Source organism: Podarcis raffonei, chromosome 14 (genome assembly GCF_027172205.1).
Source record: "Podarcis raffonei isolate rPodRaf1 chromosome 14, rPodRaf1.pri, whole genome shotgun sequence".
Taxonomy (NCBI): domain Eukaryota; kingdom Metazoa; phylum Chordata; class Lepidosauria; order Squamata; family Lacertidae; genus Podarcis; species Podarcis raffonei.
In genome coordinates this window covers 49517896-49540002 of record NC_070615.1, presented here as the reverse complement: position 1 = coordinate 49540002, position 22107 = coordinate 49517896, and the positions used below count along the sequence as shown (strand labels likewise).

Sequence of the window (22107 nt, the reverse complement as noted above, 5' to 3'; positions counted from 1 at the left end):
AGCAAGCCCTTCACTTCTTCCCAACATCCTACAATTAAGGTTTAAGCCAGTAGCTAGATACATGAGTGAGTGGGCAGCAGAGCCAGGCCAAGGAAGAATTCATTCATTCATTCCCTCAGAGCATACTCAGTCCCTCTTAGGGGACAGAACTGCTCTTGTTCCCCACTCTTGGACCAAAGAGCCCCAGTTCTTCAATGTGTTTGAGGGACCTTCTTTGCCTTGGTGCCCTTGGCCAACGCCCACCCTGTCTAACTAAACTAAATATTCCCTAGCCAGATGGATGGGCAAACTGTTAACTATTAGGAGGGCTGTCCCTTACTATATTTCTTCTATCTACAGAGAGATCGATAGGCACACAATCTCAGACAGTCCACTTAGCAGAGGTTGTTTGTGCTCTGCAGCCTTCCCCAGTTCCCTGAGCATTTGGCAATTTACTCGCCTCTCTCCTTCCCTTAATAAACTCTGAGGCTTCTATGGGCACCCAATCAGTTCCCAATGATAAACTTAACAATTAGGTCCTTGCTGCCAAACTTCCCCCAAATTTTCTAATAAAATCACATGAATATTTAATACACAATTATTAAATATTTAAAAATTTAAAACTGAAATAGTTTTTGAAGTGAGCATGTGATGAATAATGCATCGGCTGCAAATGAGTCTCAGCGTGGCATGGCACTGCGGATGCTACGTTCCAGATTTTCAGCCTACCAGTGGGGTTGGCCAAGTCCAAGTGAGGCTGGTTTGGGGGTGGTTGCAGCGGAGTTGGTGGACTTTGCCGATCTTTGTGCATGTGTCTGAGAATAATCTCTCCCTTGCAGAGGAATGCTTGAGGGAACAGGTTACCTGCAGAGGTGCACGAGCCCCAAAGACACAGAGGCATGACTGAAAGCCTTCCAAGCATCTTCCTACTCTTGGAGTGGAAGATGTGATTGCTTTCCCCTGTGTTCCTTTCCGGCACTTTTGTTCTTCGGCAGAACAACCCCCCCCCCCGTTGCTCTTTTCTTTCTGTTTCTCTCCTCTGTGAACCATCAGATTTCCTCTGCCTCAGCAGGATTGTCCTTAAATGATTGTTTTCATAAAGTGGACTCCAGGAAGCGAAGGAGAACATGACAAATATTCCAATAAACAGGGAGCAGAACCTCCTGATCTGGGCTTGAGCAAAGAGGTCATGGGGCCGTCATCTAAAAGTGGGCCCAGAGGAGCTGTTCTGTGTAGAAAGCAAGCCAGTTAGATGCAACAAAAGGAACAAAAGAGGGTTTGGGGCAAGCGTGAATGGTTGACAAGAGTCTTTGAGCTTTCCCAGCTCAAGACATGTTTCACTTCAACGTAATTGCAGGAATTTGGAGGAGTTGAATTAGGGCAAGAGAATTTCTGATGGCTTCCCAGAGGATTAGCCAAGAGACCCTACCTCAAAATTATAGAGTGATGCTTTTGCCAGAATGCAGTGCCCTTTGGTCCTGCTGTCAAGGTAGAGCGGCCTTGATGCCTCAATGTTCGCACTGGAAGCAGTTCCATTAGTTTGAGCCATGCATGTGAATATAAAATCCCAGTCTGACCTTTGAGTAAAGTTGACTTACATAGCTGATGGTGGGATCAGACCATTATGTCTGTGGTTAAGGATAGGAACTAGTCAGCTGACAAAGAGAAGGGCTTCTGGCTCGTTTGTAAACCACGTGGCTTGACTTCAAAGACATGCACACCCTAGTCTAGTTCCTGGTGCTTCCACTGAGACACAGCCAAGTTATTAGAGCTTGGTAATACCTCTGCTCAAGACTTGAGGGAGTGAATTACTGCTTTATCTATGTCCAATTTGATCTTTTGAGTTTTGGCTTGGGCCAGAGACATTACCTGGCTGTTTGGGCCTCAGATTATCTGACGGTGCCTACAGGTTGGAGGAATAATGAAAATAGCAAAGTAGAAACTAAACCACACCAAGAAGAAACATAGAGCAATATATTGAGAACTTTTTGTCAAAGACAGCAGAGGCCAAGACAGGTTAATTTGAAGCAGTTTTCTGTTAGTTTAGTAAATAAACAAATTCATTGCTGCAATGCAAGACTTATTCAAGTTTGCTCAACCATGTAGGAACTATAGAAATGTGCCATGTATACTGTGTGACAGCATCCCCCCTCTTATTCCCCCAGTACTCCACCTTAGATCTAAAAGAGTCCCATAAAATGAACAAGTGAATTTTATCTCTTTTGAGATAAGATCGTCAATATGTGTAGATCAGAAGAGATTCTGCCTCCTCTCCTATTAGCTGTTGCTTAATATAATGCAGTTTGTTTTTATACAGTGTCCTTTGCACAGTATTGCAAAACTCTTTGTGTCATTAACTAAGCCTAGAGATAAGCTTTCAGCTCAAGTCTTAAGCAGGGGGAGTGTCTCAGTAGTTCAAAGGACAGCATAAGAAAATAATTCTAATTTCTGGAGTACTGGAATAAATAGAATAGGTGGGTGAGAGTTTATAGGTGCAGAGAACAATGGCTGTAAACAAGTCTGTGCAGAGATTTGTGGAGAAACGGGCAGAGGCCATGACATATGAAGTAGCAATAGTTATAATAGCTTTTTAAAAAAATCTGTATGTAGAGACAGTATCATCATGCTGGTCTGCCTCCCAGCGTTTGCAAAAATTACATCTGCTCATGAACTTTATAGGTACTGGACCAGAAGAACCTTTTGCCTGATAATAGTAATTAGGAAGGCTCCTATATGTTGTGAAATTGAATTCTCTCCCCCCACCCTATTTCCAGTCTCCAGGTGTGACTGCTATTGTTCACTTAACCAAAATGGCACCATTCACACAAATGAGAGAGGTATCAGCAGACTGAAGGAGCACCGGGGTTTGCAAAGTGCAAAAAGTGTTTGAAAACGAAACCCCAAGTTGGCGGGGGGACGACGACTCTACAACATTTTCAGTGGCCACAGAATGGTGACTGATGGCAGGACAGGGGCAGTGATGAAATTGAGCATTGCGGAGGAAGGCATGGCTGGTTGATGGGAACAGTGAACAGGAGTACGGCTCACCACAACACTTGGTTTGCTAAATATTTCCCAACAGCATCGTTTGGAGGGAATAAAGGCAGGTTCTCTAATAATGCATGATGCACTTTTTCTTTTTAGACAAGGCCATGGAGACAAACTCTCTTGGAACAATGCCTCATTTTAACTAGCATGTTAAACTATGGGTCATTTGCTTTTAAATAAGAAGGATCTCCCTTGAGCTAGATTTGCTATACATTTCCTAGGTTGCCTCTTTGCTCTTGAGGCACAAAACAACACAGCTAAGAAGTTGCGTTCAAATTAGAATTGCTGTGGAGAGGTTGGTCAATAGTTAGCTTATTGGGTCAAAGTCAGTGTTCCTTATGTTTTTATAAAGGCCAGTAATATGCTTATTGACCAGACTCTAATTGGGTGAAGCATTGCTGAAAGGTTCCCCAGCTGAAGTTCTGTTCCAAAAGCAGTGACATTTTCATTAGAAGGTGGAAAAGACCCACCCCATACTTTATTCAAATTACAGTGAATTATTCATTAATGTTCATGTAAGTGTTGCATGAGTAGAGAGAGTGTTTGGATAGGAGAGAAACTAAAGTTTGAAGGGTAGTTATTATAAAAAGAAAGTTTATGGTTGAGATATCTTGATTTCTCAATAAATCCATAAGGTTAACTTTATCAATGTCATCTTGTTCACCCACATCTCTCTGCCTCTCCCCCATCTCTCCTTGCCTCAGGCTCTTTTCAGAACAGGTTTGCTTACCTAAAGACATTGGCCAGAGTCCAAACAACTTGGAAACTAAGTCGGGGAGCCCAAAGCTGTATGACAAACCACTTTCGAAACAGAGCAAATTTTCAAAAGCAATTTGTGATCAATGGTATGTCAACTGTTCAACAGTGGAAAAGTCAAACAGCATCTTAAATCCTTAAATCTTAAATTCTACCCAGATAGTACATTTCTATGACAATCTCCTGCCCTCTAGCTCATGTCTTCTTCCAGAGGCATATGGAAAATGAGAAGCCCACTAAGCTTTTGGTGTTGTGAAAGATCCCGTCTCGAGCTCTCAGCTCTCTCTGTCAAAAAAAGGCAGTAGAGAGTTTATGCCAGGGAGTCTGTTCTCCTCTCCCTGACCCATAGAAATTGTTTTCTCCTGCTAAGGGCAAGGAGGATTGATTTACAAACTGGGGGTTTAAATTGCTGCAATTTGGATGGACTGTGAGTTTTCCAGGCCACTACGTTCAGGAACAAGCCCATATTAATAAACATTGTGTATGACCTCTTGTTGCTGCATTTATAATGCTTGACCTCAAATGGTAGATATTGTCTCCCTGAATCGTGTCATAGAAAACCAGCCTTTTACAGAATGGATGAGGGTCTACTTAACCCTGTTACTCCCTACCATTTCTTCATTCAGAATTCTTCCTCCCAAGCTGTCTTCCCACTTGTAGAAGTAAATATATTTCTCCTTTCCATTCTTCTGCTCAGACTAGCAGCCTTCTGGAGGCTGTTCATCTATCTCAAGTATTTTGTTTCATTTGGGCCTGAAAGATGGCTGGTAAAATCAGTTTTAAGGTATTATCAATGCATAGATTTGGCTTTAATACTACATTCAGATTTCATTTGAAAGTGGACCATTTATTTATTTATTGCAAAAAGAAGACAAAGTATAATTGAAATGTAAAACAAAATAAAATCCAGTGTGAACCAGATAGATTTGCCTTTTGGTTAATTGCTTTTTATTCACCCAGGTGAAGGCCTCATTGAAGTTTTGTTTACAGTGCTTCCTGTGTATAGCAAACAGAATGCAAAGCCACCACACATCCCATAACTGTACTCCAAACACAAGAACTCCAGTTTTCAAACAGTGCTTTTGAAAGCTTCAATTTAAAGGAAATTTCATGAAAATATTTGGAGTAAAAGCAGCCAGGGTTCTTGGCTGTTGTGAGTGGGCAACGGCAGCTCTGTTGCCAACATCCCTTCGTTTTTCAAATATACCTTGGTGCTGATGCAGAGTAGATCACACACACACACACACACACATCCTGCAAAACATTGGCATGGCTGCCTTTGCTATTTCAGAAAGCAAGATGTAGGAGTCCTATGTATTGTGCAACCTGCCTGTTTGTTAAGTCTGGCAACAGAGGTCATTCTCTAAATATCCCTGCCACTCTGTAGGTTTTCTTAATAATAATTACTATTATTTATAAGCTGCCACCTGACTAGGTTGCCCAGAGAGCCACGTTTTAAGCATTTTTAAATCAACAACAACAACAAAAAGATTACCCAGGATTTTAACTTAATTTATATCTACTGCTTTTTGTATTTTTACTGTTGCTACAATAACTGCTTTTGTTTCTGATTTTCCTTTACCTGTTTTATATTTGTTTTATGCTTCTCTTTTGTAGGCTACCTTGGAAATCTAGATTAATAAAATTATGTTTAAATAATAATAAAATGATTAGATGTGGTGCCCTTGTTGTGTAAAATCCTATTATGCCACTGTTTGCTTAGTTGCTAGATTTTTTTTATTTTGCCCAACTTTCATTTTCAAACTAGTTTTCAACATCAAGTTGCTAATATAATAAAATGATTACCAGAACAGACCAAGCAGTAATAGGATAAAACTTGCAGCCCCAAACTCAATAAAAAAAGTCACGCCGTGACAACAATAATGTTTTTAATCGTCTCCAGATGGCGATGGATAGTTAGGACTATGTGAGCCTTCTGGAAGAAGATAATAATCTATAACATTGGCACAATTCCCAGGAAGACCTGCTCCTGGTAGACTCACCTTGCATCCAAGGAGTTGATGGCTTCTTGAGCAGGCCCTTGTGGACAGATCTTAAAGCACTGGGAGGAGCATGTTCATAAAATCGCAGAATTGCAGAATTGGAAGGTCCTCTGAGGGTCATCTAGTCCAACTGGTTACAATGCAGGAATCTCAACTAAAGCATCCATAACAGATGGCCATCCAACCTCTGCTTAAAAACCTTCATGGGAGGAGAGTCCCTAACCTCCCGAGGGAGTTTGTTCCACTGTTGAGCAGTTCTTACTGTCAGAAAGTTATTTCTGTGTTTTTTGTCAGAATCTTGTAACTTGAATCCATTGGTGCAGGTCCTACTCTCCAGAACAGGAGAAAAGGAGCATTCTCCACCTTCCATGTGACACCCCTTTAGATATAATATATAACCCCTGTTAATATATTAAAGCATAATCCAAGATACTCCAAAGCCTCTTTGATGTCCTTGGAGAAAAGACGGGGTATATATGTAATAAATTGTTAAGTGTAGTAGAAGAAAGTAGTCACCTTTATCTTCTGAATGTTGTTTTCATTGTTGTTTTTAAAGTTTGATAATGTTTATCTTAGACGTTATGTTATGCTGTTTTATTTATGCCTGTGCCCATCCCTGGGTCCACTTGGTGAAGGGCAGATTATAAATATTGTAAATAAATAAAATTAAATAAAGTGCATCATGCTCCCTTTTGGCCCATATTTGTCAAAAGCCGATTGGCAGTCCTTTGAAGTCCAGAGTAAAAAAGCACCCCATTTGTAAGATTCAGTTCATTTTCTTGTGCTATTATTTTTGTCCTGGGTGTTTTCCATTTTGCCAAACTAAAATAGTAAATTGTAAGTGGTTTAAATTAATTGAGATTGTTGCATACAGGTGGCAACAAATGAAGAGAACTATCTTGTAAGTGGACTTCTGTGTATTGTCTGCAATGAACAGTGACTCTGGGGTGAAATCTAACTCTGTTTCCTTGGAAGGAGATTCCATTTCTGGAGCCTTCTCAAGTGCAGTTCTGCAAAAAGCAGCTTTAAATAGTTTTGCTGTGTGCTGCCTATCATGGACAAGGAAGCAAGAACATGCTACTTATTTGTTCCCCCTTGAGTAGACAGAATCTAACATGAATGCTGGAGATTGGGAGCCTCCTATTTAGGAAGTAGCACTTAACCTCTTCTTCAGCTTTTCTCCGAGTTGTTAGGTCTCCTCTTGAATAAGGGCAATGCTCAGTACTTGATCTTACAAAATTTGGGCAACTTCTGCAGTCAGCTGGAAAGAAGGACATTTGCTCCTCTAAGACTGGATTGTGTTTATTCCAAACATTTTTAAAATTTATTTTTTAAAATCCCATTTGGACGTCTGAGATATATTAAAGCCCACACAGTCTCTGACAGTGGTGAAATATTGCTTGCTACTGAAACATGGGCAACAGATTTGGGTTTGTTTTTTCTTTCTCATGTGAGAATTTTATTCTCAATTGTTCTGGTTTAGGGATGGCAGATGAATGCAGAATTGGGAGAATATTGATGTCAGAGCTGCCAATTAACCTCTTGATTTCAGTTGCTGATTACTCAATTAATCAAGGGGCTAGAGTCAGCCAGGAAAAGGCATCAGATGCACAGATGCAATCCCAGGAAGCGACTGGCTTGTTGTGTTTGGCTGAGATGTGTGTGAATTTACACTGGTCTGCAAGTGGGAGAAATGCATAAAGCACGATGTTCACTCCCAGGGGACATCCATAAAACATTTCCCAAAGGAACACAAGATGAAGAAGAGAAGAAAGTTTTGACAATTTACGGCAAAGGATGGGTGAGGCAATTAGTCAGCCTGTAATTGCTTCTGCAGCACAGTTGGGTTTAATGTGTGTTTACTAGGTGACCATAAGACTGCCCTTCTCAAACTTTTTGAACTTGCCACACCTGTGATACCATCTCTTTTATATCCTGCAAGCCCTTCCTCAGATGCTCTTCTTTTGTGGAGACTTACTGTAACTAGACCCAAATATACGTAACTGAAACATTATATATATATATTTCTTCCCTTGCTTGTTTCCCCTGATTACTCTGCTCTCCAATCAGATTTTAAATGGTAAGCTCCTTGCGACAGGGTCCTGTCCTCTTGAATACTTAAAGTGCCATGCTTATTGGTGCTGCTGTATAATTAATGATAAAGAGCAGTCCTAGTAGTGATACAACAGTGAAACAGAATTTGGAAGCCCAAATCACCCCTTGGATGCCTACAGATGTTCAGGTTTAACTTGAGTGGCCTTTGCATACATCAGTCTGGCTGAAATCACCATGTGGCCAAAGAGAGAAAGCAGGAGGAGAGGCAGGAGGTTTCAAAGAATAAGTGTCTCTGTTTGTTTTCTCTGGAAATGTGTATCTCTTTGCTCACCCTGGACTGTTCTGTTGATAAAACAAGCTGATGTAGGCGGCATCTCTGACATGTATTTAACTAAGACCGTCTCTGTAATTAATGGGGGGATAAATTGTGGTTTAATTATTCAGAAAGCACCTTGGGTGAAAGATTCATGGTAATTGTTGTGTATCCTCTTGAAGGATTCACAACACGGGCAGCAAACATGGTAGCAATAAAATACTGGTTGAGTGGCAGCCAGTTCCGTGGAGTTTTCCTTACCAGGATTCTGCCACTGGAGAGGGAACGTGAGCTGCTGTCCTCTAGGGCTGGATTTCATTTGTCTTTGGAACGCACACAAATTCCCTCTCCCCCATCTCCTGCACTACTTCCACATCTTGCAGCACTCGCTAACTTTGTGATTTCCCAGGCTAATAAAACAATGCAGATCAATACACACTGGATTAAGGTGGCAGCAAGTTGTTAAATCCATGCTGGAAAATATCAGATGGAAGTCATTACCACTTGCCTTCCAATTAACATTTGGACCCATATTGGCTTGTTCTGCATGATACGTTGCCAACCCTGAAATCCTCACTCTGGTTTTATCCGTGGCCAGTTTCATGAGCAACTTAAAGAAACACGAGGTAGCATGACCATTCAGGTTCATAGCATTTATAACCAGGCTTGAGGCTGCCAATTAGTTTCTGGTTTTGACTTACAAAGACCTAAATGGCCCAAGACCACAGTATCTCAATGACTTCCACTCCCTATATGAACCGACCCATACGCAGTGAGCATCATCCGAGGCCCTTCTTCATGTGTCTCCTCCATGAGAGGTCCCTCTTGTGCAATGCTCTCCCCAGGAGCGTTTCTTACATATCTTTAGACACCAGGCAAAACCATTCCTCTTCTCCCAGGCCTTCAGCTAATTAAACAATTTATTGTCTTTTAAGCTTGGGGGGGATTGTTTTTGTTTGTCACTATGTTATGTATTTTTGTTTTTATATTGTAAACCACCCTGTGACCCTCGGCAGCGTAGAGATGATGATGATAATTATGCTTCTCCTTTCCTCAGTCATATGAATAAATAAATGTTTAGCTTGCATGGCATTCTATGCCAGTGAGGGCAGAGGGTTTGGTTTCCCCCTTCTTCTCTGCTGGATTTCCCTGCCAGCTACATTTCAGCATATGCATCTGTTTTTATCTGCCAGACCTAGATTGAGAACTGTCATGCAGCAGCTGAGGACTTGTTCTGGAAAAACAGACGAGGGTCACATGGGCTAAAAGCAGAAGGCATGAGCCCCAGTGGCCTGGAGACCAGGCGTTGTATTAGGAAAATGAGAACTAAGGACCCCAGATCAGAGGCACAGTCTGAAGACAGGTTGAGTGTTGGCCACTGGCTTTGGCTGATGAGAACCAAAGGGACAGAGGCAGGGACGGAGGCCAGAGGTCAGATACCAGATGCGGGTGAAATCATCTGTGCTTCTGTTCCATTAGAAGGGTTGCTGAGGCTGAAAAACATAGCTTGGAGCTGGAGTTTTCTACAGTTTGCCAGGCCCCTTTTGGTCCCAAGTCACATGGGTCTGGCTGGACAATGCTTCAGGGTCAGTTCTGGCTGCATGTGGGTGGCAAAGCAGCATAGCACAGATCAGGCCAGTAGTGCCCTCCAACTGAGAGCTGTCCTAGTGGTGCAAGGATAGAAAGCAGCTGGGATTTGCTGCCTAAGACTCCGGTGTCTTCAGAAACTCTGCATGGAAGCTAGCTCTCTTTTCAGGTCGGGCTTTCTGTTCCTTCACTGCTTTGGTTACCCCTCTTCTACCTTGTCTTTTTTTAAACCTACTTTTTTAAACCGACTTACAAGCATAACTTTTTCCTCTTTTCCAGAACTAAAGAAACAAATGGAGAGTGCCGAACTGAAAAACCAGCGCTTAAAAGAAGTTTTCCGGGCAAAGATCCAGGAGTTTCGCAAAGTATGCTACAAGCTGACCGGCTACCAGATTGACATGACTACAGAGAACCAGTACCGGCTCACCTCGGTTTATGCTGAGCGCGGTGAAGACTGCTTGATCTTTAAGGCAAGTTTAATTTATACCCCAATGCATGTGAGGATGCTGTGTGCAAACATAAGCATTATAGGGACCTCTTACTCCATTTGGTAATTTACACTGTTTGCTGAGATGGTAGTAGCAAAGACAACTTTCTTGGTGAATTTCACAGATGTGTGTCAATGCAGAATGTGAGAGGATTTGCAGGCAAGAGATCTTTTGTTTTATAGGGTGCTCAGTTGAAGGCTTGGGCTTGCCTTTTCCCGCTTTTTCTTTTGCTTTAGTGATTTACCAAAGCTGATGGCTGGTGCTAACCCTGAGAAAGTGAGGGGACAATCTATGACAATAAAAACTACTCTTTGGCAGTTCCACTCTGTTGTCAGGAAGTGGGTGGTGGAGCAGGGTGACCATGCACTTCCGTGTCTACAGGGGAATGCTTGCAACTGACTACAGCAAACTGACATTGCTGTAGACCTGGTAGGCTGCTCAGAAGGGTCTCTCTCGGGCATAGGAAGCTGCCTTTTACTGAGTCAGACCGTAGGTCTATCTAGCCATACTGGCTGGAGCCATCATGTTGGAGGCGGGGAGGCTTCTCCTGTAAATTACAAATCTTATATCTTTGCATCTTTTTTATTGCGTCTTGGAAAAGGTCAGGATCTGAATGAGTTAAGCGTCTGCCAGCAATCCCAGGGGACCTGGTGCTGTGAGGTGGTGTGCCCTGATCCATGTGCGGGGGTGAGGATGTTTTTGGTGGAATCCCCATGGCAACTGTAACTTGTGCTCCAGTTGTTAAGGTTGTGTTGGGGGGTGTTGCATGCTGCCTTTTGCTCCTCCCCAGAAGCTGGGAGCATTTTGCTATTGAAGACTGAGAACAGTTGCCAGTCAGGATGGAGGAACTGAGTTTTGCATAATGTCAACTTATTCCTGTTGTTGTTGTTGTTGTTGTTGTTGTTCTTCTTCTTCTTCTTCTTCTTCTTCTTCTTCTTCTTCTTCTTCTTCTTCTTCTTCTTCTTCTTCTTCCTGCTGCTGCTGCTGCTGCTGCTGCTGCTGCTGCTGCTGCTGCTAAATTCAAACAAATTGCTAGTGTTAGTAAGGGGATCATTTCTGACGATTTCCTTTTAGCAAACAGTGCCATAATTCTAATGCTTTGGGGTGTCACTTCTGTTATTTAGTGAGCTAGCTGGCTGGGAGGAGTTTTTGGCCAAGCTGGAAATCAGAATATACCGGTACATATAGGCAAAGTCTTGTTGAGGCATTTGTTATTGTCAGGGAATAGGCTGCTCTCAAATCTTTCTCTTCACTTCCCCCCGAGATTATTTGTTATGGCATTACAGTGTTGATTCACAGCCTCTTCTTCTTAAAGTCTCATTTTATGGCTCCTTTACTTTACAAATTTATAAATATTTCTGCAGACTTGGGTGTTGGTTTCCTGAGTAACTGTTATTGTCTTCCAGAAAACCTCCTTTGTGTGTTCATTTGTTCTCTCGCTTTCTGAAAGCAATAAGTAAGAGAACAATGGTGTTTTGTGGACATCGCTGTTGCGGATAATAAGCAATAGTAATACTCGCATTCTTTGCGAAGGGGAAAATGAGTTGCCGGTTTGGTTATATGGTTTCATCTTGGGAAACTGATATTAAAGGCATCATTTTGCTCCAGTAGCTTGTTTTCTTGCCTGCAGTACAGCTGCTTTGCCACAGCAGATATCTAAGCCAGGGCATTAGTGGCATCAGTTTTCTTAGCCATATCTGCACCCTGGGTTGATGCTACTTTTTGTAATGTTTCCTATACTGTTAAAGGGATTTTGAAGCCTTTGTGTTCTTCTTATCATGGTGCTGAGGGCTTGTGGGCTTCTTCATTGTTAGCCTTCTGGTCTAAAGCCATGGAGCAATTCTGTTAAAAATGAATTGCAAAATGCACCAAGCCATCTTGGTGTTGACTGGTGTGACTAAGCTATTTGATGCCAAGTTGAAACAGAACAGCAGGGGTGGGCACATCCTAGGCCAGTCCTCCAATTACCCCAATGCATCAGCTCTCTGCACTGCAACATTTGCTCCCTGCCCTGAAGATCAAGAAGCAACATTCATGCAAGAGAGGTATAGAAAATGTGGTGTGTGGATTTTTGCCGAATGATGATTTGGGAATCCTTGATTTGAAGTGTACCTCACCCCCAAATCCCCCCCTGGTTACCCATTCAGAATGCAGAGGGGCTATAATAATAATAATAATAATAAGAAGAAGAAGAAGAAGAAGAAGAAGAAGAAGAAGAAGAAGATTAGATTTATACACCACTCTTCATTAAAAAGATATCAGGGTGGTTCACAAGATAAAAACACGAGATAAAAGCACAAATAGTAAAAACAGAAACAACAAAACAATAACACCCCCCCTCCAAAAAGATATTTAAAAGGCTGTGCAGCATTATTATCCCAGCTACAAGTTCTATTCATTCATTCATTCATTCATTTAAACATGCAGGTATTTTATTTATCTTATTTATTTATTTATTAAATTTCTATACTGCCTGTCATCCGAGAATCACAGGGCTGTTTACAATATAAATACAGAACACCGAAACAGACAAAATTACTAGTTTTCAAAATACTGTATATCGTGTTTTTAGTTTGCAGTTCCCAAGGGAGTTCTGTGTGGTCACGTTCTGACCACATTTTGCTTTACAAGGTTTGAGGCAGATCATTCCTAGAACCATTGACATGCTGCAGAGGGGGAAGCTGCAGTGGGGAGAGAGAGAAAGTGCAGCCTGTCCAAAGGCAGCCAATGCAATTTGTGACTGAGCAGGGATTTGAACGTTTGCTCCTTCTTCTGACGCCCAGCACTGCTGGCATCTGTGCTCCGCTGGGCTGTGACAGGCGGTGGGCGTTTCTGTGCATGTCATTAACTGGAAGAGTCTGAAAAGCAAGAAACGTTTGTGCTTATCTCACTTGTGTAATTTATGGAGCAGGTTCAGTGCAATTAGAACAAACAAGTCCTTTGGCACCTTGCAAATTTCCACGGCTCACCCATAAACTTTAGGGCGAGTTTCAGTTTATGCTGCTGCTGGCATTTAATTTTCATGGCTTTTCTGATGGACAGACGCTCAAGAGGGGAAGCTCAATTTATGCCTGTTCTGTTCCTCTTAAACAGAATGAGTGCTGCCTCTTTCCACAGTGTGTCTGCAGCCTTGCAGCCACATCTCGTTCACCTTTATTTTCAAGTGTGTGGGTTCTCAGGCACGCTTGGTACCACTTTTGATTTGAGCAGTGTTATTTCAGTCATGGATTGTATTACAGGTAGACGAAACCCTTAGCCTTGGAGTAAATGAAGCCGAGAGAGTGACGGCTGTTTTTGTTTTGAGGTGACACCGGAATACTGACGATCCTTTTCTGTACATCTGCTGTTGCTGGAAACTTGTTTTGTTTTCTCCACTCAATAAAGAAGTTGGGCTACATGTCACCCAAACACTGCTGCTGTAGTACAGAGAGAGTCTCCTCTCTCTCACACACTCACACATGCCCTTAGACTTGCTCACACACACAGGCTCCGGTTTTGAGATGCTGCCCAGGATTTGGAATAAAATACCTCTTCCCTCATATTTCCCCACTTCAAAAGATTGCCTTTTCCAGTGCCACTGATCATAGCTGTCAACTTACAGATTTGAAAATAAGGGACCAGCAGCCAAAATAAGGGACCTGCAGCTTCACCTGTTCCAGGCACTCCAGTCTTCCTGTCCTCCTGCAGTCTGGTCAAACTCATGCTGGTAGCTTCGAGAACACCAACCAACTTTGTAACCAGAGGTTCAACTGAATAGAATCTGAAGGCCTATGCAGCCTCAACTTAAGATGGCTCCCCGGCCTGGCTTTGCACTGCAAAGTTTGCAGCAGCACGTGCAACAAAATGGCGTCCAGCATTCAAAAAACCCGTCAGCTTGCATTAACTAGCCACACACAGGGCATCCAAGCTCCACCCCCCAGTCGTTCTTAGACTTCTTACTGGGTGAGCAACACAGCCAAGCAACACAGTTGGAGCTTCCTTCCTCCCTGGCCGGCAGGGAGGGAGGGAGAGGAGCTGCTTCCTTTGAAATTTAAGGGACATCCATCAATAATGGACAGCAGTGGGACATGGTACTGGAATAAGGGGCTGTCCCTTCAAATAAGGGACACGACAGCTATGGCCACTGATTTTTTAGCTTGTTCTGGACTCAGAGCATGATTTCCTGCTTCTCTTCTTATCCAGAAGTAACAGATTCCAGCCTTGCTGGATTTTTGAACCAGAAGGAAACACAGAGAGCCCATTCCACAGAGTCCCATTCCACAGAGCTGACTTGGAAGGGTGCCATTGCCAACGAGAGCAAAAGGCGCAGAGAGAGCAAGAAGCAGGAACAAGGTTGCACTCCCCCTTTCCTGCTGTCTGTACAAGTCACCCCCATCAGGGTGACCAAGGCCAACGCAGTCCCATGGCCAGGCCTGAATCCAGATTGGAATGGGTCCAAATAGCTCCCAACCCACTCTTTAGCAGGCTTCTCTTCCTTTGTCTGGTACTTTACAGGGCTGGTTCTGCTTTACTGCACCCTGCAGTCAAGGGCAGATATGCTTCTTATACCTTCTTATACAGACAGCTTTCCAGGTCATGTGGCCAGCAGGACTAAACCGCTACTGGTGTAATGGAACACTGTGACGGAAACCAGAGCACACAGAAATGCCGTTTACCTTCCCACCGGAGCGGTACCTATTTATCTACTTGCACTGGTGTGCTTTTGAACAGATGTGCTCTGCATACTGAAAGGTTCAGATGGCTTTTTAGAACCCCTGCTAGTGCACATACAGGGTAGGAACGTCTCTGTTTTATGGCTCTCTGTCTTCTTTTTTTAAAAAATAAATGCAGTGGAAGTTCTCATCTAAACACTCCACCAGGATTTTAGATGCAGATGATTTTGTGGAAAGCAATATATTACAATTATCAGTCTTTTGGCAGCTATAGTCTATTACCGTTGCTGCTTCATTAAAGGTCTTAGTTGGTTGTACATATTCTTGCATTTATGTAACTGACTGTAATGTGCAAGCAGCTCAATGATGTATACAGAGACTGTGCTTATTTAGTTTTCCTTTCTCCCTCTGCCCCCAGTAGCTGAAGCTGTTCATTTTCTTAGAATTCGACTGAGGACTTTCCAGTTCTTAGAACCACTTGCTAAATAAGAGGAGGGCTCTTAAGAATTTTACTGCCCCCAATGCCCCTCACCTCTACAGCCTAGCTGAAGCAATCAGTAGGATGAAGTGACAGAACAAGAAGCCGATATCAAGCTCATGCACCCCCTCCCTGCTCCCTTTGCCATCCCGATGGGCTTTGTGGGAAGAGTTACAGCCCTGAGCCCCAAATCCAACTCCCAATCTTGCTACTAGATGTAGCCTTCAGTTAGGGAATCAGATTAATCAGTTAAAATTCATTTTTAAATTTATCTCCGGTTAATTGTGCAACACTTTTTAAAATTGCAACTGCATATGTAAACTACAGGTGGCAGTTTATTATTATGCCAGCCTATAAGAGACATTCACACACCAGGCATGTCTCTCTCTTTTCTGAGATGGCAGCTGCCGTAACATAGTCATGCGCCATCTAAAACAGAAAGAGCATGCTTTTTGGCTTTTTGACAAAGGGAAATATATGCATTTTATAAATAAGTAAAAGGAAGAGGACCCAAAATGCCTATAGGTTTTGCTGGATATTGGGTCCATGAGAAAGACTCCCAGAGTCACCGTCGTCATCTTCATCATCTTGCAACCTCCTTCTAGCCTTTAAGACCACGAGTCCTCTCTGTCCAGGACTTCACAGTATCGTCTGCAGGAACAAAGATGACAAGAAACATGATCAAAGGCTCACCCTTCTAGCATTGCCTGTTTGGGAAAGTCTATGCTTTTTTTCTGAATGACTGGCTGGACAGCTCCCCTGTGGTTCCTGTGTGATCCACGCTCCTGCTGGACAGCTCCTTTCCAGATTTCAGATTCTGGCCTTCACAATTTGGTGGACCTGAATAGATGAACCATTGAAATTGAAACATGAATCATAGAGATTGTTTCTCTGCAGAAATCTGACAAGCCTTCCATGTGTGTTTTTAACAAGGACTAATTTATTTACTGACTCAACCTCACACAGAGAAACGTTCACAATTTTACAAATTGTGCTTCTATTTTATTCAAAAGTGGCTTACAACAGCTTTCATTTTCTTATTGCCCATTTAGTATTGGAAATATTCCCCCCTGCATATATCAGAGGAGGGCAAATCTGAAGTTTCTGGGTGCTGGCTGCTCAGAATGTCAAAATGCAGTAACGGGTACCCCTAACTGCATGGATACATACTGGCTTCTAGACCTAGCAAACAGGAATAACCTGTTCTTTTCAAGCAACAGAAAAGGTCTCCAGTAAAAGCCAGTCTGTCAGGTTTCAGCCAGAAACACATGTCCAAAAGAGAACAGGGTTAGGTTCCAGTGCAGCAAACATATAGGGGGGGAGCAGAGGTCAAGACCCAGGGCAACACTGGGGGAGAAGAGGCAGGATGCTCAAACTGACAAAGAAGTTATGAAGCTGTATAACAGGGGTTGCCAATCCAGCACCCACGGTGCTGCCTCTGGGAAGTGCCCTGGACTTTGGGCATTCATCAATAAATTAAATCTCTATACCTCCTAGAAAGAAAGTTATGGCACAAAATGTGCAGGTCACTTTTTTTCAAACATGTAGGTACTTTGAATGCTCATTGTTCCATGCTACAGAGTATTGGAGCTAATGCAGTTAGTGATTTTGATCTGATAGTGATTCATTGAGAAACAAGCCTCTAAGACTGATATTTTTAGAAGAGGAAGGGTGGTTGTGTGGGAGGAAGCCACATTACTTGCAGTGTGTCTGCTGCTGCATCTGTAAAATAAAATCTTTATTAGTGTCCAGCCTGAATAGTTCCTGGTGTGATAAAACCAACAGCTTTGTCCCCGGAGCCTGCTAAATTAACAATGAGAGCAGACCCGGACATTTGATTTGCATTTGTTTTAAGGAGCTACTGAAGGGCATGAAGTCTTACGATCCAAACAGAGGCCAAATTGAAATACAATTTTAATCTGGATCACTGAGCCTGACTTCTTATGGGGGTTGGAGTTCTTAGTGTGAACCGGTAGTATTTAAAAACTGCAAAATTAACAGAGCACGGAAACTTCTTTGAGACATTGGCAGATATTAATAATATGCATTAACTTGCGTATTTTTTGTGTGAGCCTGAAGGGAAAGCTTGTGATGGAACAGCCACGGTTGGTAGCAATAGATACCGAGGCTCATTTTTCTCTTTCTTACGTACTTTACATGGCATCCCTGATGGTGCATATAAATTCAGCTTCCTTGTCATTTTTGCCCATATTTCCTGATCACTTTGTCTGATCCTAAACTCATTTGTACTTTTAAGGGAGTGTGGAATTCCTCATTCCTTGAGTTCAAGAGCCGGTTGGAACCCCAAGCAGAATACTGCAGTGTCTAAAATTAGGTTATGTATCAGCCTGGTTCCCTCCAACTTGTTTTTTTCAGTTACAACTCCCACCAGCCCATGCTGGTTGGGGTACCCAAACAGGCTGAGGTAGGGATGGACAAATCCATCAGTTTGAGTTGCCCATTATCCCAATTTTAAATTCAGGCTTCCACATAAGTTTTCGATTTAGAACAAAACAAAGTAAAAAGCTCCCATTGAAATTGGTTAGCATTTCTCCTTATGTGCACCTGTTGATGTACACTTTCCCCTGATGTTTGTATGTTTGTATGCATTGTTTAGTTGAAGAACTGCATTGAAATTCTGGAGAAATATGAATTTAGGGGGGAGTCTCCATTTCAGTTCTTCTACGACTGTTTTGAATTAGGTATGTTTGCATGTAAATGTGAACTGTCCCCAATACCCCCTCCTCTCATCCCAAGGTTATTCCTCAAACCATTCAAAGCTGCTACAGTACTCTCCATAAAACTGGCATTGCCTCATAGGAGGGCATTCTTAAAATCATCCTAGGCCCTGTCATGCCCACTTCTTTCCCCGATTTGCCACTTTGGTTTACCTTTGCTCAGTATGGAAAGGCTGAAATTAAGGAACAGCCATTTGCAGTGGAAACAGATGACACCTTCATTTCCACCATTTCCACCACTGTGAAATTCACAACAATGGAGTCTGTCTTCACATTCCTAATAGCATGTAAACAACAACAACAACAACAAGGACCTTTATGGCATTTTAAAGGTCAACAATTTGTCTTGGAATAAGTTTTCATGGACTAGAGTCTACTTAATCAGATGTGTTATCCTCAAATGGCAGGAATATACAAACATGGATATAAAGGAAAATATATATACACAAGGATCGAATAGCAATTAAATGCAAAAGGTACAGCCTGTGACGATTCAATTAAAGCTTGAATGTATGCATAAAACTGGATTTAGTAACTGTCAAGCTCTGGAGAGCCATAGGTTTGGATTATGGGCACTGAGTAGTTAAAACAAAGTGGCTTGTATTAAACCCTGAGAACCACAGCTGGGCAATACAGTATCTGATGATAAATGTTTTGAGATGTCTCTGGTCACACTGCCTTTCTAAATATATTGATTTCTGGCCAGAGAAATGGGTGTGTTCATTTTAGTCTGCTTCAGCATGTGTAGCAGGAAGCAAAAGTCAGATGCAGCAGTGCACTCTCAGAGGCCTTTAAAAGGAGCTAATAAAACCATTTGTTGTGGAGTTGGATTTGGTTTGAGGACTTGGCTGGGACCTCAAGTAATGAACTGCATAGGGCAGTATGCATGTAGGCCTTGGATCCCTCTGCAGGCGTAGAAGGAAAAGACTTATGAAATGTTGACCTCTATGATTGGCAGACAATATATACCGGTATATGTAGTTGCAGCTATCAAGTGTGTGTGAGAGAAAGCGAGCATGTGCATATATGTGTCCATCTTTAGGCCCTGTGTTACCTAGAGGAACCTGAATGAAATGCCCCCTGGATAAATTTACCCAAGGTCTCATTTTTCAGATGTTCCTTTTGACAAAGTTATTTATTCCTTTACTAGAAAATATAATGGGAAATAAAATTAGGAGGTTAAAGTGGGAGTCAGAAGTAAAGTGCTGAGAATGTGTTTTTGTTTTATAAAGTTTTTAATATTTTCTTTAAGAGCAAAACTTGGTCTAGACTTAGTAATGGAGTCAGTAGGATTCCTTCATAATGCAAGTCTCAAAGGGCTGGGAAAATAGATTGCAGCAAGGACCTGCTTGCCTGTCTAAGCAGTCTGACCTAAACTTTACATATTTTTATGCTCTCTGTACTTCTCCAAGCAGTGAGAAGTTCCAGGCATCCAGCATTTCTCCTGTTTTAGTTTTCCTTTGGTTTCCTTGGGAGGAGGTCTTTGGAGCCTTGTGGCCTGTTGTAATATTTGAGTTCAGGGGAAGGCAAAGCTTAAATACTTTCACAGGCAGTCAAATCCACTGCTCCACATCAGATCTCCAGAAGTAGTCAGCACCCCAAAATGTTGCTAGCTTACAGAACCCCAAAACCTAGCTCTTTGTCTCACTCCAAAACAGTGGTCTGCCCTTTTGCTCCCTATCACTGACATCTAGGGGATGGGAAAGGTCTGTTTTTGCCTATTCAGAAAGTTTAAGGATGAGACCTGGCTTTCTAGAGAAATCACCTAACCATTGGCTCCAGTAGGAACACATCACCTGACTATCAGAGGCTAGTCACATTCCTTTGTCAAGTCCAAGACTCTGGCCAGCCATTTCCCTATGACAGCTCACAGTGGTTCTCCTAATCATAGAAATTTGGTAGGAAACCTCACATTGGGTTGAAGAGTAAAATCTTTGACTAATAGTTCTTGCAGTCTAGAGTGTTTTGAGAATTTGGTAGACATTGGTTTAGGTCAGTGAGTGTTTTGGAGGACCCCCCCCCCAATGTAGGCGCTTGCACTCCTTTCCTGTTTCCCTTCCACAGTTGGCTTCCCTTTCTTTTCTTCCTATTTAGTGCTGAGCATAGTTTGCCATGATATCCTAATCTGCAAATTACGACTAATAGGTGTTTCCCAGTAAGCCACAATCAAGGAGGGCAGGTAAAGGTAAAGGGACCCCTGACCATTAGGTCCAGTCATGACCGACTCTGGGGTTGTGGCGCTCATCTCGCTTTATTGGCCAAGGGAGCCAGCGTACAGCTCATGTGGCCATCATGACTAAGCCACTTCTGGCTAACCAGAGCAGCTCACGGAAACGCCGTTTACCTTCCCGCCTGAGAGGTACCTATTTATCTACTTGCACTTTGACGTGCTTCCGAACTGCTAGGTTGGCAGGAGCAGGGACCGAGCAACGGGAGCTCACCCCGTTGTGGGGATTCGAACTGCCGACCTTCTGATCAGCAAGTCCTAGGCTCTGTGGTTTAAACCACAGTGCCACCCACGTCCCATTAAAAACACAATAAAACATCAAACATTAAAAACTTCCCCAAACAGAGCTGCCTTCAGATGTCTTCTAAAAGTCAGATAGTTGTTTATTTTCTTGACATCTGGTGTGAGGGCGTTCAACAGGGCAGGCGCCACTACCAAGAAGGCCCTCTGCCTGAGACAGACATGTTCCCATTCATGTATGTTGTATTAAACATAACTCTAGGTAGGAAGGAACCAGGAAGCATTGAAGAAATGGAGCTTAGCAACAGAAAACATGAGTGATGAGTGGGGTGACCAGTCCCCCTATTGCTAGGCAGGGTGGTGTAGTTCTAGGACTATTTCAGTTCAACACTAAGAAGCAGTCACACCCATTCCTATCCTTGATGACTATACCAGCATATTCCTTAGTTGTTTTACATTTTTAGATAATGCTTGAAAATATCAGGCATGCAGCTGAAATCAGAAGAAGGCACTATGGCCATTGAGGGAAGAGTGAGAAATGATTTTGCCCCCTGAACGTTCAAGTGCATAGTTTTGGAGCTATTATTTGCAAGATTAGGGCCATAGTGCAGAGCATCTTGCAGCCTTCGTCCTTTTTCCTTCCCTTCCCTACCTTCGTATTTGGCCAGGTGGCAGGGGCAGAGTTTAGGAGTGGCTGTGTCAATGCTCAAGGTCTGGTGCTTGCAGAACTAGTTATTTCTTTACAGCTGACACACACACACAGAGAGAGAGAGAGCACCCTTCAAACTGCATGTCCCCAGCTGGTTTTCTCTGACTGTGCTCATGTCTTCATGTTTTGCCTCTTCCCACCCCCTGCTGCTCAGCGAGTCTCAAGTCGCATTTTTGATAGAGCGCTGTTCTCTCAGCAGCCGTCCCGCACCCTTGCACACACAATCAAAAATAACAATGGAGCTCATCGGTGGAACTGGCCAGGCGTGGAGAGATTGATTAGCGATTGCGGGCTTCTATTAAGTCCTCATTCTTGTTAATTACACATTATTTTATATTTATATTTCGTTTTCAATTTTCTTGTACTGTTTCCAAAGATTTAGTTTCTGCTCAGCTCCAGGAGGCACATGCCATTTGTGTGCGAGCGAAATGCCTTTCTGCCAAATGAGCTGCATCAGATTTTGCGGGAAAGGTCAGACGGGGGTGGGGGGCAGTGAGAGGGTGCCTTAATCAGTTGCTCCCAAACAGGATCCTGTCTGCCAAGCATCCTGCTGTGGAGAGGAGGTCAGAGTCCTGCATTCTGGCCCCCTCGCTGCCTGCTTTGTTCCGTTGCTACCCAGGTCTTCATCTCCTCCAAGCCATTGTCTGCTTGATCTCCCACTGCAGTTTCTGTCCTGATGCATGTCTTATGTTTGTTTCTTTTTCTTTTGCTAAACAATTTCCTTACCTCCTGGTGGAATCTTAAGTGGATTTTCCCCCCTTTTTAAATTAGTCTGATCTCCTAAAGAATAGCTTAATCTAAAAGAAAACCCAACAGAAAGATAATCCTTTTATC

The 22107-nt window shown here is 42.8% G+C and overlaps 1 protein-coding gene across 4 annotated transcripts in view; it reads left to right on the top strand.

The window, feature by feature from the left end:
* MAD1L1 (mitotic arrest deficient 1 like 1) overlaps positions 1 to 22107 on the top strand; it is a 439244-nt gene that overhangs the window by 297794 nt on the left and 119343 nt on the right. For 3 of the 4 annotated variants that reach the window (XM_053365680.1, XM_053365678.1, XM_053365679.1), the window contains one exon: positions 10021 to 10211. In XM_053365680.1, coding sequence (XP_053221655.1) covers positions 10021 to 10211 — 191 coding nt within the window. Of the gene's footprint in view, positions 1 to 5686; positions 6465 to 10020; positions 10212 to 22107 lie in introns of those variants that run through there. The other variant, XM_053365681.1, reaches the window with a different exon arrangement.